Here is an 18,797-nt window from a genome sequence, read left to right as displayed (position 1 = left end):
CCTTCACTGCAGCCGAGGTGAGTAAGACATTTAAACGTGTTAACCCTCGCAAGGCTGCAGGCCCAGACGGCATCCCCAGCCGCGCCCTCAGAGCATGCGCAGACCAGCTGGCCGGTGTGTTTACGGACATATTCAATCAATCCCTATACCAGTCTGCTGTTCCCACATGCTTCAAGAGGGCCACCATTGTTCCTGTTCCCAAGAAAGCTAAGGTAACTGAGCTAAACGACTACCGCCCGTAGCACTCACTTCCGTCATCATGAAGTGCTTTGAGAGACTAGTCAAGGACCATATCACCTCCACCCTACCTGACACCCTAGACCCACTCCAATTTGCTTACCGCCCAAATAGGTCCACAGACGATGCAATCTCAACCACACTGCACACTGCCCTAACCCACCTGGACAAGAGGAATACCTATGTGAGAATGCTGTTCATCGACTACAGCTCGGCATTCAACACCATAGTACCCTCCAAGCTCGTCATCAAGCTCGAGACCCTGGGTCTCGACCCCGCCCTGTGCAACTGGGTACTGGACTTCCTGACGGGCCGCCCCCAGGTGGTGAGGGTAGGCAACAACATCTCCTCCCGCTGATCCTCAACACGGGGCCCCACAAGGGTGCGTTCTGAGCCCTCTCCTGTACTCCCTGTTCACCCACGACTGCGTGGCCACGCACGCCTCCAACTCAATCATCAAGTTTGCGGACGACACAACAGTGGTAGGCTTGATTATCAACAACGACGAGACGGCCTACAGGGAGGAGGTGAGGGCCCTCGGAGTGTGGTGTCAGGAAAATAACCTCACACTCAACTTCAACAAAACTAAGGAGATGATTGTGGACTTCAGGAAACAGCAGAGGGAACACCCCCCTATCCACATCGATGGATCAGTAGTGGAGAGGGTAGCAAGTTTTAAGTTCCTCGGCATACACATCACAGACAAACTGAATTGGTCCACTCACACTGACAGCGTCGTGAAGAAGGCGCAGCAGCGCCTCTTCAACCTCAGGAGGCTGAAGAAATTCGGCTTGTCACCAAAAGCACTCACAAACTTCTACAGATGCACAATCGAGAGCATCCTGGCGGGCTGTATCACCGCCTGGTACGGCAACTGCTCCGCCCTCAACCGTAAGGCTCTCCAGAGGGTAGTGAGGTCTGCACAACGCATCACCGGGGGCAAACTACCTGCCCTCCAGGACACCTACACCACCCGATGTTACAGGAAGGCCATTAAGATCATCAAGGACATCAACCACCCGAACCACTGCCTGTTCACCCCGCTATCATCCAGAAGGCGAGGTCAGTACAGGTGCATCAAAGCTGGGACCGAGAGACTGAAAAACAGCTTCTATCTCAAGGCCATCAGACTGTTAAACAGCCACCACTAACATTGAGTGGCTGCTGCCAACACACTGTCATTGACACTGACCCAACTCCAGCCACTTTAATAATGGGAATTGATGGGAAATGATGTAAATATATCACTAGCCACTTTAAACAATGCTACCTTATATAATGTTACTTACCCTACATTATTCATCTCATATGCATACGTATATACTGTACTCTAGATCATCGACTGCATCCTTATGTCACTAGCCACTTTAACTATGCCACTTTGTTTACTTTGTCTACATACTCATCTCATATGTATATACTGTACTCGATACCATCTACTGTATGCTGCTCTGTACCATCACTCATTCATATATCCTTATGTACATATTCCTTATCCCCTTACACTGTGTATAAGACAGTAGTTTTGGAATTGTTAGTTAGATTACTTGTTGGTTATCACTGCATTGTCGGAACTAGAAGCACAAGCATTTCGCTACACTCGCATTAACATCTGCTAACCATGTGTATGTGACAAATAAAAATTTGATTTTTAAATAAACTTCAGTTGGTGCTAAATACGGCTGCTAGAATCCTTTCTAGAACCAACATCTTTTATCATATTACTCCAGTGCTAGCCTCCCTACACTGGCTTCCTGTTAAGGCAAGGGCTGATTTCAAGGTTTTACTGCTAACCTACAAAGCATTACATGGGCTTGCTCCTACCTATCTCTCTGATTTGGTCCTGCCGTACATACCTACACGTACGCTATGGTCACAAGACGCAGGCCTCCTAATTGTCCCTAGAATTTCTAAGCAAACAGCTGGAGGCAGGGCTTTCTCCTATAGAGCTCCATTTTTATGGAATGATCTGCCTACCCATGTGAGAGACACAGACTCGGTCTCAACCTTTAAGTCTTTACTGAAGACTCATCTCTTCAGTGGGTCATATGATTGAGTATAGTCTGGCCCAGGAGTGGGAAGGTGAACGGAAAGGGCTCTGGAGCAACGAACCGCCCTTGCTGTCTCTGCCTGGCCGGTTCCCCTCTTTCCACTGGGATTCTCTGCCTCTAACCCTACTACAGGGGCTGAGTCACTGGCTTACTGGTGCTCTTTCATGCCGTCCCTAGGAGGGGTGTGTCACTTGAGTGGGGTGAGTCACTGACGTGATCTTCCTGTCTGGGTTGGCGCCCCCCCCTTGGGTTGTGCCGTGGCGGAGATCTTTGTGGGCTATACTCGGCCTTGTCTCAGGATGGTAAGTTGGTGGTTGAAGATATCCCTCTAGTGGTGTGGGGGCTGTACTTTGGCAAAGTGGGTGGGGTTATATCCTGCCTGTTTGGCCCTGTCCGGGGGTATCGTCGGATGGGGCCACAGTGTCTCCTGACCCCTCCTGTCTCAGCCTCCAGTATTTATGCTGCAGTAGTTTATGTGTCGGGGGGCTAGGGTCAGTTTGTTATATCTGGAGTACTTCTCCTGTCCTATCCGGTGTCCTGTGTGAATTTAAGTATGCTCTCTCTAATTCTCTCTTTCTTTCTCTCTCTCGGAGGACCTGAGCCATGCCTCAGGACTACCTGGCATGATGACTCCTTGCTGTCCCCAGTCCACCTGGCCGTGCTGCTGCTCCAGTTTCAACTGTTCTGCATGCTGCTATGGAATCCTGACCTGTTCACCGGACGTGCTACCTGTCCCAGACCTGCTGAACCCTGATCTGTTCACCGGACGTGCTACCTGTCCCAGACCTGCTGTTTTCAACTCTCTAGAGACAGCAGGAGCGGTAGAGATACTCTTAATGATAGGCTATGAAAAGTGACATTTACTCCTGAGGTGCTGACTTGCTGCACCCTCGACAACTACTGTGATTATTATTATTTGACCCTGCTGGTCATCTATGAACATTTGAACATCTTGGCCATAATATGTTATAATCTAGTAATGCAGAAAGTCCTATTTATGTTACTCTAACTTACTGTTAAATGACAGTAACCTGCTTTGGCCAGCTGGTTGCTGCCCTGCTCTGTTACAATGACAGCTGGTTGCTGCTTTGGCATGTTAAATGACAGTAACCTGTTTTGGCCAGCTGGTTGCTGCTTTGGCATGTTAAATGACAGTAACCTGTTTTGGCCAGCTGGTTGCTGCCTTGGCATGTTAAATGACAGTAACCTGCTTTGGCCAGCTGGTTGCTGCCCTGCTCTGTTACAATGACAGTAACCTGCTTTGGCCAGCTGGTTGCTGCCCTGCTCTGTTACAATGACAGTAACCTGCCTTGGCCAGCTGGTTGCTGCCCTGCTCTGTTACAATGACAGTAACCTGCTTTGGCCAGTTGGTTGCTGCCCTGCTCTGTTACAATGACAGTAACCTGCCTTGGCCAGCTGGTTGCTGCCTTGGCATGTTAAATGACAGTAACCTGCCTTGGCCAGCTGGTTGCTGCCTTGGCATGTTAAATGACAGTAACCTGCTTTGGCCAGCTGGTTGTTGCCTTGGCATGTTAAATGACAGTAACCTGCTTTGGCCAGCTGGTTGTTGCCTTGGCATGTTAAATGACAGTAACCTGCTTTGGCCAGCTGGTTGCTGCCCTGCTCTGTTACAATGACAGTAACCTGCTTTGGCCAGCTGGTTGCTGCCCTGCTCTGTTACAATGACAGTAACCTGCCTTGGCCAGCTGGTTGCTGCCCTGCTCTGTTACAATGACAGTAACCTGCCTTGGCCAGCTGGTTGCTGCCCTGCTCTGTTACAATGACAGTAACCTGCTTTGGCCAGCTGGTTGCTGCCCTGCTCTGTTACAATGACAGTAACCTGCCTTGGCCAGCTGGTTGCTGCCCTGCTCTGTTACAATGACAGTAACCTGCCTTGGCCAGCTGGTTGCTGCCCTGCTCTGTTACAATGACAGTAACCTGCTTTGGCCAGCTGGTTGCTGCCTTGGCATGTTAAATGACAGTAACCTGCCTTGGCCAGCTGATTGCTGCCTTGGCATGTTAAATGACAGTAACCTGCCTTGGCCAGCTGGTTGCTGCCCTGCTCTGTTACAATGACAGTAACCTGCTTTGGCCAGCTGGTTGTTGCCTTCATCATCATAGTCTATTGCTGCTTGTGTTGTTCTATTTGGATACTAACCTCTCGTAGAGTGAAGTCATTAGGAAGGTCACTTGAAGTGACACACTCATCCGTTGGTACAGCATATCTGCACCTGACCTCATCCCCGTCTGGATCAAACGACAACAGGTTGAAATCTCTTGGACAATTAGCAGGGACACTGAGAGAGAGAGAGAGAGAGAGAGAGAGAGAGAGAGAGAGAGAGAGAGAGAGAGAGAGAGAGAGAGAGAGAGACAGAGAGAGAGAGAGAGACAGAGAGAGGGACAGAGAGAGAGAGAGAGAGAGAGAGAGAGAGAGACAGAGAGAGAGAGAGAGAGAGACAGAGAGAGAGAGAGAGACAGAGAGAGGGACAGAGAGAGGAGAGAGAGAGAGAGAGACAGAGAGAGAGAGAGAGAGAGAGAGACAGAGAGAGGAGAGAGAGAGAGAGAGAGAGAGAGAGAGAGAGAGAGAGAGAGAGAGAGAGAGAGAGAGAGATCTGTTTTTTTTATTGACTGAATACAACACACAGATTGATAAAATCACTTGTTCGTCAAACAAAATAATTTAACACCGAGAAGTGGTAGTATTTACCGCATCAGAGGTACGATAGTGGTCTGTGGAGATCGGTTGACTGTCTTCGTGTCAGATCTGACCCCAAGATCCACATGAGTCCACAGCCTCCAAAGAACAACAGAATTATCATTGTTTATCCAGTTTCCGCCAACCAATCTGTAATGATAAAGAGACAAAGGTGAAAGGTGAGTTCAAGTAACATCCTAAACACTGTTGTTATGATGTTCATCATGTACAATACTGTGTGTTTTAACTAATGTGTGTTTTGTCCTTTCTGATGTAATGGGACATGTTGGACATATTGTCTATAACTACTTTGGTAACCAGGATAAAATAACTTAGCTGTTCCCTGTTACTACAAATCAGGTCCATAAACACACTGGTAGCGGATGGAAGATTTGAATAGAAAAGAAACACTCACAGCAGATCAAAGGTCTTTGTGTTATTGGAGACGTGTCTAGTCATGACTCCCTCTGTCTGACACCAGACCTCAGATATCGCCTGGTCCACTGTGTTAACCACTAAACTGATCTCATTCCCACAGTCCCCACTGATACAAGACCAGGTATCAGAAAAACAGCCGCGAGACAGAAGGGCTGCCTTGTAACGGAGGTCCACCTGCAACGACACACTTCATTTAACAACCACTTCAGACACATTGCAAGACGGCTGTCTTTAACAAGTGTGCAACCTAGATAAATGTTCTCTTTGGTAAGGAGGGTAAGAGAACAAGCAGGAGCCAGGTATTCTTCATATAGCTAAATGCCTTTATCATTATGGTATGTTCAATAGTACAGAACATTCTACACTCTGCACGTTTTGAAGAATGGGGAGACTCTCACTAGGCACTGTATTATCATAATGCATATTAAAGCCTGAAATACTGAGAAGACTTGAATAGTAGTGGGTATCAGTAGTGAATAGTAGTGGGTATCAGTAGTGAATAGTAGTGGGTATCAGTAGTGAATAGTAGTGGGTATAAGTAGTGAATAGTAGTGGGTATCAGTAGTGAGTGGGTATAAGTAGTGAATAGGAGTGGGTATCAGTAGTGGATAGGAGTGGGTATCAGTAGTGAATAGTAATGGTTACCAGCAGTGAGTGGGTATAAGTAGTGAATAGTAGTGGGTATCAGTAGTGAATAGTAATGGTTACCAGCAGTGAGTGGGTATAAGTAGTGAATAGGAGTGGGTATCAGTAGTGGATAGGAGTGGGTATCAGTAGTGAATAGTAATGGTTACCAGCAGTGAGTGGGTATAAGTAGTGAATAGGAGTGGGTATAAGTAGTGGATAGGAGTGGGTATCAGTAGTGAATAGTAATGGTTACCAGCAGTGAGTGGGTATAAGTAGTGAATAGGAGTGGGTATAAGTAGTGAATAGTAGTGGGTATAAGTAGTGGATAGGAGTGGGTATAAGTAGTGGATAGGAGTGGGTATCAGTAGTGAATAGTAATGGTTACCAGCAGTGAGTGGGTATAAGTAGTGAATAGGAGTGGGTATAAGTAGTGAATAGTAGTGGGTATAAGTAGTGGATAGGAGTGGGTATAAGTAGTGGACAGGAGTGGGTATAAGTAGTGAATAGGAGTGGGTATAAGTAGTGAATAGGAGTGGGTATAAGTAGTGGATAGGAGTGGGTATAAGTAGTGAATAGGAGTGGGTATAAGTAGTGAATAGGAGTGGTTACCAGCAGTGAGTGGGTATAAGTAGTGAATAGGAGTGGGTATAAGTAGTGAATAGTATTGGGTATAAGTAGTGAATAGTATTGGGTATAAGTAGTGAATAGTAGTGGTTACCAGCAGTGAGTGGGTTTAAGTAATGAATAGGAGTGGGTATCAGTAGTGAATAGTAGTGGGTATAAGTAGTGAATAGGAGTGGGTATAAGTAGTGAATAGTAATGGGTATAAGTAGTGGATAGGAGTGGGTATAAGTAGTGAATAGTAGTGGGTATAAGTAGTGAATAGGCGTGGGTATCAGTAGTGAATAGTAATGGTTACCAGCAGTGAGTGGGTATAAGTAGTGAATAGGAGTGGGTATCAGTAGTGAATAGTAGTGGGTATAAGTAGTGAATAGGAGTGGGTATAAGTAGTGAATAGTAGTGGGTATAAGTAGTGGATAGGAGTGGGTATAAGTAGTGAATAGTAGTGGGTATAAGTAGTGAATAGGAGTGGGTATCAGTAGTGAATAGTAATGGTTACCAGCAGTGAGTGGGTTTAAGTAGTGAATAGGAGTGGGTATCAGTAGTGAATAGTAGTGGGTATAAGTAGTGAATAGGAGTGGGTATAAGTAGTGAATAGGAGCGGGTATATGTAGTGAATAGGAGTGGGTATAGGTAGTGAATAGGAGTGGGTATAAGAATTGAATAGTAGTGGTTACCAGTAGTGAGTGGGTATAAGTAGTGAATAGGGGTGGGTAAAAGTAGTGAATAGTAGTCGGCATAAGTAGTGAATAAGTGTGGTTATAAGTAGTGAATATGAGTTGGTAGAAGTAGTGAATAGGAGTGGGTATAAGTAGTGAATAGGAGTGGGTATACATAGTGAATAGGAGTGGGTATGAGTAGTGAATATGAGTGGGTATAAGTAGTGAATAGGAGTGGGTATTAGTAGTGAATAGGAGTGGGTAGAAGTAGTGAATAGTAGTTGGTAGAATTAGTGAATAGGAGTGGGTATAAATAGTGAATAGTAGTGGGTATAAGTAGTGAATAGGAGTGGGTATAAGTAGTGAATAGTAGTGGGTATAAGTAGTGAATAGGAGTGGGTATAAGTGGTGAATAGCAGTGGGTATAAGTAGTGAATAGCAGTGGGTATAAGTAGTGAATAGGAGTGGGTATAAGTAGTGAATAGTTGTGGGTATATGTAATGAATAGGAGTGGGTATAAGTAGTGAATAGTAGTGGTATAAGTAGTGAATAGTAGTGGGTATAAGTAGTTAATAGGAGTGGGTAAAAGTAGTGAATAGGAGTGGGTATCAGCAGTAAATAGGAGTGGGTATAAGTAGTGGATATGAGTGGGTATAAGTAGTGAATATGAGTGGGTATAAGTAGTGGGTATAAGTAGTGAATAGTAGTGGGTAAAAGTAGTGAATAGGAGTGGGTATCAGCAGTGAATAGGAGTGGCATAAGTAGTGGACAGGAGTGGGTATAAGTAGTGAATAGGAGTGGGTATAAGTAGTGAATAGGAGTGGGTAAAAGTAGTGAATAGGAGTGGGTATCAGCAGTGAATAGGAGTGGGTATAAGTTTTGAATAGAAGCGGGTATAAGTAGTGAATAGGAGCGGGTATATGTAGTGAATAGGATTGGGTATAGGTAGTGAATAGGAGTGGGTATAAGTAGCGAATAGTAGTGGTTACCAGCAGTGAGTGGGTATAAGTAGTGAATAGGGGTGGGTAAAAGTAGTGAATAGTAGTGGGCATAAGTAGTGAATACGTGTGGGTATAAGTAGTGAATATGAGTTGGTAGAAGTAGTGAATAGGAGTGGGTATAAGTAGTGAATAGGAGTGGGTATACATAGTGAATAGGAGTGGGTATGAGTAGTGAATATGAGTGGGTATAAGTAGTGAATAGGAGTGGGTGTCGTTAGTGCATAGTAGTGGGTATATGTAGTGAATAGGAGTGGGAATATGTAGTGAATAGTACTGGGTATATGTAGATAATGGGAGTGGAAATATGTAGTGAATAGTGGTGGGTATAAGTAGTGAATGGGAGCGGGTATAAGTAGTGAATAGGAGTGGGAATAAGAAGTTAGAAAAGTAGAGCCATACATGACAAACACCACTAGAGGGCAGCAAACATGCACCACAGACCAAAAGGGAAACATGCATTCCATTCTCTCATCTAGAGTCCATTTTACAAGCCTGTTGAGCTGAGAATAAGTTTCCAAAACCCCTGGTAATTTACAAATTGATTGGTTATATGAAGGATCATGTTTTACAGCTTTTGTTTTAAAGATTTGTGATGTACATTCTTGTATTATTTGATATTTTTCCGTGTTTGGAAACTCCTTGAATGTTTATGGTAAATGCTGGTAGTTTACTGGTAAATGCTGGTAGTTTACTGGTAAATGCTTGTAGTTTACTGGTAAATGCTGGTAGTTTACTGGTAAATGCTGGTAGTTTACTGGTAAATGCTGGTAGTTTACTGGTAAATACTGGTAGTTTACTGGTACATGCTGGTAGTTTACTGGTAAATGCTGGTAGTTTACTGGTAAATACTGGTAGTTTACTGGTACATGCTGGTAGTTTACTGGTAAATGCTGGTAGTTTACTGGTAAATGCTGGTAGTTTACTGGTACATGCTGGTAGTTTACTGGTACATGCTGGTAGTTTACTGGTACATGCTGGTAGTTTACTGGTACATGCTGGTAGTTTACTGGTAAATGCTGGTAGTTTACTGGTACATTAAGAAAGTTACCAGTAATACTCAAACCCTATGAAGAACGTATTTTTCAAGATAACATCAGGAACAAATGTGCATTTCTCTCAGTTGAAGAAAAAAATTAAAGCTGCATTATGTAGAAATATAGATCTGTATTTTTGTGTCTTTTACTTTTTGTATATTTGTATATATTACACCTTTATTTAACCAGGTACCCCAGTTGAGAACAAGTTCTCATTTACAACTGCGACCTGGCTAAGATAAAGCAAAGCAGTGAGACAAAAACAACAACACAGAGTTACACATGGAATAAACAAACGTACAGTCAATAACACAATAGAACAAACTATATACAGTGTGTAAAAATGAGGTAAGGAGGTAAGGCAATAAATAGGCCATAGTGGTGAAATAATTACAATTTAGCACGGGAGTGATAAATGTGCAGATGATGATGTGCAAGTAGAGATGTGCAAAAGAACAAGAAAAACAAACAATAAGGGGATGAGGTAGTCGGGTGGGCTATTTACAGATGGGCTATGTACAGGTACAATGATCGGTAAGCTGCTCTGACAACTGATGCTTAAATTTAATGAGGGAGATATAAGACTTCAGCTTCAGTGATTTTTGCATTTCGTTCCAGTCATTGGCTGCAGAGAACTGGAAGGAAAGGCAGCCAAAGAGGTGTTGGCTTTGGGGATGACCAGTTAAATATACCTGCTGGAGCGCGTGCTATGGTTGGGTGTTGCTATGGTGACCAGTGAACTAAGCGAAGGTGGGGCTTTACATAGCAAAAACTTTAGATGACCTGAATCCAGTGGGTTTGCCGACGAATATGTAGCAAGGGCCAACCAACGAGAGCATACAGGTTGCAGTGTTGGGTAGTATATGTAGTAGTAGTGGGTAGTATATGTAGTAGTAGTGGGTAGTATATGTAGTAGTAGTGGGTAGTATATGTAGTAGTAGTGGGTAGTATATGTAGTAGTAGTGGGTAGTATATGTAGTAGTAGTGGGTAGTATATGTAGTAGTAGTGGGTTGTATATGTAGTAGTAGTGGGTAGTATATGTAGTAGTAGTGGGTAGTATATGTAGTAGTAGTGGGTAGTATATGTAGTAGTAGTGGGTTGTATATGTAGTAGTAGTGGGTAGTATATGTAGTAGTAGTGGGTTGTATATGTAGTAGTAGTGGGTAGTATATGTAGTAGTAGTGGGTTGTATATGTAGTAGTAGTGGGTAGTATATGTAGTAGTAGTGGGTAGTATATGTAGTAGTAGTGGGTTGTATATGTAGTAGTAGTGGGTTATATGTAGTAGTAGTGGGTAGTAGTAGTAGTGGGTGTATATGTAGTAGTAGTGGGTTGTATATGTAGTAGTAGTGGGTAGTATATGTAGTAGTAGTGGGTTGTATATGTAGTAGTGTAGTAGTAGTAGTGGGTAGTATATGTAGTAGTAGTGGGTTGTATATGTAGTAGTAGTGGGTAGTATATGTAGTAGTAGTGGGTTGTATATGTAGTAGTAGTGGGTTGTATCTGTAGTAGTAGTGGGTAGTATATGTAGTAGTAGTGGGTTGTATATGTAGTAGTAGTGGGTAGTATATGTAGTAGTAGTGGGTAGTATATGTAGTAGTAGTGGGTAGTATATGTAGTAGTAGTGGGTTGTATATGTAGTAGTAGTGGGTAGTATATGTAGTAGTAGTGGGTTGTATATGTAGTAGTAGTGGGTTGTATATGTAGTAGTAGTGGGTTGTATATGTAGTAGTAGTGGGTTGTATATGTAGTAGTAGTGGGTAGTATATGGGGCTTTGGTGACAAAACGGATGGCCACTCTGATAGACTTCCTTGATGTATACAGAGAAAAGTGTCGGCCAGATTGCAGAACGCCACAGGATGTTTTTGTGCTGGTCAAGGGCACTTTTCATGTAAGTCAGGAACCAATACACGCAGTCAGTCAGGAAAGCAAAGGCCAGCTTCTTCAGGCAGAAATTTGCATCCTGTAGCTCTAACTCCAAAAAGTTCTGGGACACTGTGAAGTCCATGGAGAATAAGAGCAACTCCTCCCAGCTGCCCACTGCACTGAGGCTAGGTAACACGGTCACCACCGATAAATCCATGATTATCGAAAACTTCAACAAGCATTTCTCAACGGCTGGCCATGCCTTCCGCCTGGCTACTCCAACCTCGGCCAACAGCTCCGCCCCCCCGCGCAGCTACTCGCCCAACCCTCTCCAGGTTCTCCTTTACCCAAATCCAGATAGCAGATGTTCTGAAAGAGCTGCAAAACCTGTACCCGTACAAATCAGCTGGTCTTGATAATCTGGACTCTCTATTTCTGAAACTATCCGCCGCCATTGTCGCAACACCTATTACCAGCCTGTTCAACCTCTCTTTCATATCGTCTGAGATCCCCAAGGATTGGAAAGCTGCCGCAGTCATCCCCCTCTTCAAAGGGGGAGACACCCTGGACCCAAACTGTTACAGACCTATATCCATCCTGCCCTGCCTATCTAAGGTCTTCGAAAGCCAAGTCAACAAACAGGTCACTGACCATCTCGAATCCCACCGTACCTTCTCCGCTGTGCAATCTGGTTTCCGAGCCGGTCACGGGTGCACCTCAGCCACGGTAAAGGTACTAAACGATATCATAACCGCCATCTATGGAGTCTCTCCTTTATCGTTCAGGATGCATTACTGGTTGTGAACAAGCAATGGATGTGTGCAAGTAACAAGCAATATGTTCTGTCTGCAAAGCAATAAGTACCCATCTATCTGCAAACCCTCTCTCTGGAGTCTGACTTTGGACCATTCCGGAGTCCTTTAAATGTGGGGAGCTGAGGTGGAAGCAGAGCTACATAGACCAAGATTTTTCAGGCTCTTCTGAAAGGTATTTTGGACTATTTTCTCAGAAACCAGACCACAGAGCTTTTCACAGAGCTTATTTTAATTTTCTCTTCTCTCTCTTCGTGCGCTTCTCCGGCAGAGGAAGTTGCATTAGCGAATCAGAACTCTGAGAGCCCTGTATAACTTTTTCATTACATTTCATTACATTTCATTATAGTACAACGGTCTGATTTGTCTAATCTTAGCAATTTCTTCTTAGCTAGCTACATAGTCGTCGTTGTATCAAAGATAATTGCGTAATTATCGTATTTCGTCGTCTCCTATCTGCCCAACACGTTCACCGTCTACCGTAGCACTGTAGTAACTATCACACTCAACTGAACGACTTGATTAGTGTAGTGTTAGCTAGCTACATAGTTGTCTTTGCTGTCTTCGTATCCAAGATAATTGTGTAGTTTAGAGTGATAATTGCGTTATTATCGTATTTCGTCGTCCTCCTATCTGCCTAGCAGCTAGCCAGCTAGCATACGTTCACCGGCTACCGTAGCACTGTAGTAACTATCACACTCAACTGAACGACTTGATTAGTGTAGTATTAGCTAGCTACATAGTTGTCTTTGCTGTCTTCGTATCCAAGATAATTGTGTAGTTTAGAGTGTGTAGTCTTAGAGTGATTATCTTAATTCACCGAGGTTAGCTAGCCAGCTATTTTGTCGTCCTTAACGTAGGAGACACTCCTAGCTAGCCAATAGCCAGCCAACGTCTACTGAATAGAACTTTCGCATTCCGGTCGCACTCCGCTTCGCTCCACAGGTAGTATCACATTTTCATTTCATTTCATTACAGTCCCAACGGTGTGATTTGTTTGATCGTAGCTAGCTACATAGCTAGCTACATAGCCGTCTTTGTTTCAAAGATAATTGTGTAGTCTAGAGCGATTTTCTAGGTTAGCTAGCCAGCTATTGTCGTTCTCCTAACGCAACGTAACGTAACCAACACTGCTAGCTAGCCAGCTAGCTCCCGAAAAGCAGCATTGTAGAAACTTCACACTCAACGGTGCGACTTGATTAGGGTAGTGTCAACAACGCAGCTAGCCTACCCCAGCAGTACTGTATCATTTTAATCATTTTAGTCAATTAGATTCTTGCTACGTAAAAACTTAACTTTCTGAACATTCGAGACGTGTAGTCCACTTGTCATTCCAATCTCCTCTGCATTAGCGTAGCCTCTTCTCTAGCCTGTCAACTATGTGTCTGTCTATCCCTGTTCTCTCCTCTCTGCACAGACCATACAAACGCTCCACACCGCATGGCCGCGGCCACCCTAATCTGGTGGTCCCAGCGCGCACGACCCACGTGGAGTTCCAGGTCTCCGGTAGCCTCTGGAACTGCCGATCTGCGGCCAACAAGGCAGAGTTCATCTCAGCCTATGCCTCCCTCCAGTCCCTCGACTTCTTGGCTCTGACGGAAACATGGATCACCACAGACAACACCGCTACTCCTACTGCTCTCTCTTCGTCCGCCCACGTGCTCTCGCACACCCCGAGAGCTTCTGGTCAGCGGGGTGGTGGCACCGGGATCCTCATCTCTCCCAAGTGGTCATTCTCTCTTTCTCCCCTTACCCATCTGTCTATCGCCTCCTTTGAATTCCATGCTGTCACAGTTACTAGCCCTTTCAAGCTTAACATCCTTATCATTTATCGCCCTCCAGGTTCCCTCGGAGAGTTCATCAATGAGCTTGATGCCTTGATAAGCTCCTTTCCTGAGGACGGCTCACCTCTCACAGTTCTGGGCGACTTTAACCTCCCCACGTCTACCTTTGACTCATTCCTCTCTGCCTCCTTCTTTCCACTCCTCTCCTCTTTTGACCTCACCCTCTCACCTTCCCCCCTACTCACAAGGCAGGCAATACGCTCGACCTCATCTTTACTAGATGCTGTTCCTCCACTAACCTCATTGCAACTCCCCTCCAAGTCTCCGACCACTACCTTGTATCCTTTTCCCTCTCGCTCTCATCCAACACTTCCCACACTGCCCCTACTCGGATGGTATCGCGCCGTCCCAACCTTCGCTCTCTCTCCCCGCTACTCTCTCTCTTTCCATCCTATCATCTCTTCCCTCTGCTCAAACCTTCTCCAACCTATCTCCTGATTCTGCCTCCTCAACCCTCCTCATATCCCTTTCTGCATCCTTTGACTCTCTATGTCCCCTATCCTCCAGGCCGGCTCGGTCCTCCCCTCCCGCTCCGTGGCTCGACGACTCATTGCGAGCTCACAGAACAGGGCTCCGGGCAGCCGAGTGGAAATGGAGGAAAACTCGCCTCCCTGCGGACCTGGCATCCTTTCACTCCCTCCTCTCTACATTTTCCTCCTCTGTCTCTGCTGCTAAAGCCACTTTCTACCACTCTAAATTCCAAGCATCTGCCTCTAACCCTAGGAAGCTCTTTGCCACCTTCTCCTCCCTCTTGAATCCTCCTCCCCCTCCCCCTCCTCCCTCTCTGCAGATGACTTCGTCAACCATTTTGAAAAGAAGGTCGACGACATCCGATCCTCGTTTGCTAAGTCAAACGACACCGCTGGTTCTGCTCACACTGCCCTACCCTGTGCTCTGACCTCTTTCTCCCCTCTCTCTCCAGATGACATCTCGCGTCTTGTGACGGCCGGCCGCCCAACAACCTGCCCGCTTGACCCTATCCCCTCCTCTCTTCTCCAGACCATCTCCGGTGACCTTCTCCCTTACCTCACCTCGCTCATCAACTCATCCCTGACCGCTGGCTACGTCCCTCCTGTCTTCAAGAGAGCGAGAGTTGCACCCCTTCTGAAAAAACCTACACTCGATCCCTCCGATGTCAACAACTACAGACCAGTATCCCTTCTTTCTTTTCTCTCCAAAACTCTTGAACGTGCCGTCCTTGGCCAGCTCTCCCGTTATCTCCGGCGCAGCCCACGCTTGGATTGCGTCCTACCTGACAGGTCGCTCCTACCAGGTGGCGTGGCGAGAATCCGTCTCCTCACCACGTGCTCTCACCACTGGTGTCCCCCAGGGCTCTGTTCTAGGCCCTCTCCTATTCTCGCTATACACCAAGTCACTTGGCTCTGTCATAACCTCACATGGTCTCTCCTATCATTGCTATGCAGACGACACACAATTAATCTTCTCCTTTCCCCCTTCTGACGACCAGGTGGCGAATCGCATCTCTGCATGTCTGGCAGACATATCAGTGTGGATGACGGATCATCACCTCAAGCTGAACCTCGGCAAGACGGAGCTGCTCTTCCTCCCGGGGAAGGACTGCCCGTTCCATGATCTCGCCATCACGGTTGACAACTCCATTGTGTCCTCGTCCCAGAGCGCTAAGAACCTTGGCGTGATCCTGGACAACACCCTGTCGTTCTCAAATAACATCAAGGCGGTGACCCGTTCCTGTAGGTTCATGCTCTACAACATCCGCAGAGTACGACCCTGCCTCACACAGGAAGCGGCGCAGGTCCTAATCCAGGCACTTGTCATCTCCCGTCTGGATTACTGCAACTCGCTGTTGGCTGGGCTCCCTGCCTGTGGCATTAAACCCCTACAACTCATCCAGAACGCCGCAGCCCGTCTGGTGTTCAACCTTCCCAAGTTCTCTCACGTCACCCCGCTCCTCCGCTCTCTCCACTGGCTTCCAGTTGAAGCTCGCATCCGCTACAAGACCATGGTGCTTGCCTACGGAGCTGTGAGGGGAACGGCACCTCAGTACCTCCAGGCTCTGATCAGGCCCTACACCCAAACAAGGGCACTGCGTTCATCCACCTCTGGCCTGCTCGCCTCCCTACCACTGAGGAAGTACAGTTCCCGCTCAGCCCAGTCAAAACTGTTCGCTGCTCTGGCCCCCCAATGGTGGAACAAACTCCCTCACGACGTCAGGACAGCGGAGTCAATCACCACCTTCCGGAGACACCTGAAACCCCACCTCTTTAAGGAATACCTAGGATAGGATAAAGTAATCCTTCTCCACCCCCCCCTCCCTCCCCCCCCCTTAAAAGACCTAGATGCACTATTGTAAAGTGGCTGTTCCACTGGATGTCATAAGGTGAAAGCACCAATTTGTAAGTCGCTCTGGATAAGAGCGTCTGCTAAATGACTTAAATGTAATGTAAATGTAAATCGATAAAAGACAGTACTGTGCAGCCGTCTTCATCGACCTGGCCAAGGCTTTCGACTCTGTCAATCACCATATTCTTATCGGCAGACTCAGTAGCCTCGGTTTTTCTAATGACTGCCTTGCCTGGTTCACCAACTACTTTGCAGACAGAGTTCAGTGTGTCAAATCGGAGGGCATGCTGTCCGGTCCTCTGGCAGTCTCTATGGGGGTGCCACAGGGTTCAATTCTCGGGCCGACTCTTTTCTCTGTATATATCAATGATGTTGCTCTTGCTGCGGGCGATTCCCTGATCCACCTCTACGCAGACGACACCATTCTGTATACTTCCGGCCCGTCCTTGGACACTGTGCTATCTAACCTCCAAACGAGCTTCAATGCCATACAACACTCCTTCCGTGGCCTCCAACTGCTCTTAAACGCTAGTAAAACCAAATGCATGCTTTTCAACCGTTCGCTGCCTGCACCCTGGATGGTTCCGACCTTGAATATGTGGACATCTATAAGTACCTAGGTGTCTGGCTAGACTGTAAACTCTCCTTCCAGACTCATATCAAACATCTCCAATCTAAAATCAAATCTAGAGTCGGCTTTCTATTCCGCAACAAAGCCTCCTTCACTCACTCACTAGTAAAACTGACTATCCTACCGATCCTCGACTTCGTCGAAGTCATCTACAAAATAGCTTCCAATACTCTACTCAGCAAACTGGATGCAGTTTATCACAGTGCCATCCGTTTTGTTACTAAAGCACCTTATACCACCCACCACTGCGACCTGTATGCTCTAGTCGGCTGGCCCTCGCTACATATTCGTCGCCAGACCCACTGGCTCCAGGTCATCTACAAGTCCATGCTAGGTAAAGCTCCGCCTTATCTCAGTTCACTGGTCACGATGGCAACACCCACCCATAGCACGCGCTCCAGCAGGTGTATCTCACTGATCATCCCTAAAGGCAACACCTCATTTGGCCGCCTTTCGTTCCAGTTCTCTGCTGCCTGTGACTGGAACGAACTGCAAAAATCGCTGAAGTTGGAGACGTTTATCTCCCTCACCAACTTCAAACATCAGCTATCTGAGCAGCTAACCGATCGCTGCCGCTGTACATAGTCTATTGGTAAATAGCCCACCCATTTTCACCTACCTCATTCCCATACTGTTTTTATACTGTTTTTTATTTATTTACTTTTCTGCTCTTTTGTACACCAATATCTCTACCTGTACATGACCATCTGATCATTTATCACTCGTGTTAATCTGCAAAATTGTAATTATTCGCCTACCTCCTCATGCCTTTTGCACACAATGTATATAGACAGTAGATATTTTCTACTGTGTTATTGACTTGTTAATTGCTTACTCCATGTGTAACTCTGTGTTGTCTGTCCACACTGCTATGCTTTATCTTGGCCAGGTCACAGTTGCAAATGAGAACTTGTTCTCAACTAGCCTACCTGGTTAAATAAAGGTGAAATAAAATAAATAAATAAATAAAAAAGTTCTTGTACATTTACAAAGTTACCAGTAAAACTACGGCCCCATGAAGAACGTATTTTTCAAGATGACCGCAAGAACAAATGAGCATTTCTCTCATTTGAAGAAAACACTTAAAACTGCATTAGGTAGAAACGTGAGTTATAGTTATAGATCTGTCTTTTTGTGTCTTGTACTGTCTGTTTTGTCCACCAGCTTCAAACAGCTGAAAATACTATATTGTTGGTTATTGAAAAGATATTTCACAGCAGTATATATCTAAACTATACTTGCTTGTTTTGTCACAAACTGGAATTAGGCAAACTATTAGAATTGTAGCAACCAGGAAATGGCAGGATATTTAATAGGAAGCATCATCATTGTCATTGGTCTTATTGGTCTTCATTGGTCTCACCCTGTAGGTTCCGTCTGGGTTGGTCCCTCTGGGGTTGAAGGTCATGGTTCCTCCTAAAAAGTGGGAGGCCCAGGAGCAGGAGACCATCAGCAGTAGCAGTAGTAGTGAGGACTGGGAGGGAGACATGCTGTCTGTCTGTCTGTCTGTCTGTCTGTCTGTCTGTCTGTCTGTCTGTCTGTCTGTCTGTCTGTCTGTCTGTCTGTCTGTCTGTCTGTCTCTGTCTGTCTGTCTCTCTGTGTCTCTCTCTCTGTCTCTGTCTGTCTGTCTCTCTCTGTTTGTCTGTCTGTCTCTCTGTCTCTCTCTCTCTGTCTCTGTCTGTCTGTCTCTCTCTGTTTGTCTGTCTGTCTCTCTGTCTCTCTCTCTCTCTCTGAGTCTCTCTGAGATCAGACTCTGCTTTAATAGATACATGTTCAGCAGAGGCACATGCGCACATTAATCTGCAAGCACATTGAACTGCCCACACACACACACACACACACACACACACACACACACACACACACACACACACACACACACACACACACACACACACACACACACACTGACACGCACACATAAACACACACACACATTTACAGAAGCATCTCCCACT

The 18,797-nt window shown here is 45.8% G+C and overlaps 1 protein-coding gene across 1 annotated transcript in view; it reads right to left on the bottom strand.

The window, feature by feature from the left end:
- LOC115125632 (mucin-2-like) overlaps positions 1–18,554 on the bottom strand; it is a 46,081-nt gene extending 27,527 nt beyond the window's left edge. The window contains exons 1-4 of the mRNA XM_065024004.1: positions 18,203–18,554; positions 5,399–5,595; positions 4,996–5,133; positions 4,447–4,585 (exon numbers count right to left, since the gene is read on the bottom strand). Coding sequence (XP_064880076.1) covers positions 4,447–4,585; positions 4,996–5,133; positions 5,399–5,595; positions 18,203–18,328 — 600 coding nt within the window. The 5' untranslated portion in view covers positions 18,329–18,554. The remainder of the gene's footprint in view (positions 1–4,446; positions 4,586–4,995; positions 5,134–5,398; positions 5,596–18,202) is intronic.
- Between the last annotated feature and the right edge of the window lie 243 nt (positions 18,555–18,797).

Source organism: Oncorhynchus nerka, linkage group LG10, assembly GCF_034236695.1.
Source record: "Oncorhynchus nerka isolate Pitt River linkage group LG10, Oner_Uvic_2.0, whole genome shotgun sequence".
In the NCBI taxonomy this organism is placed as follows: Eukaryota; Metazoa; Chordata; class Actinopteri; order Salmoniformes; family Salmonidae; genus Oncorhynchus; species Oncorhynchus nerka.
The sequence above is the reverse complement of the archived record's forward strand: the minus strand, read 5'-3'. Positions and strand labels throughout refer to the sequence as shown.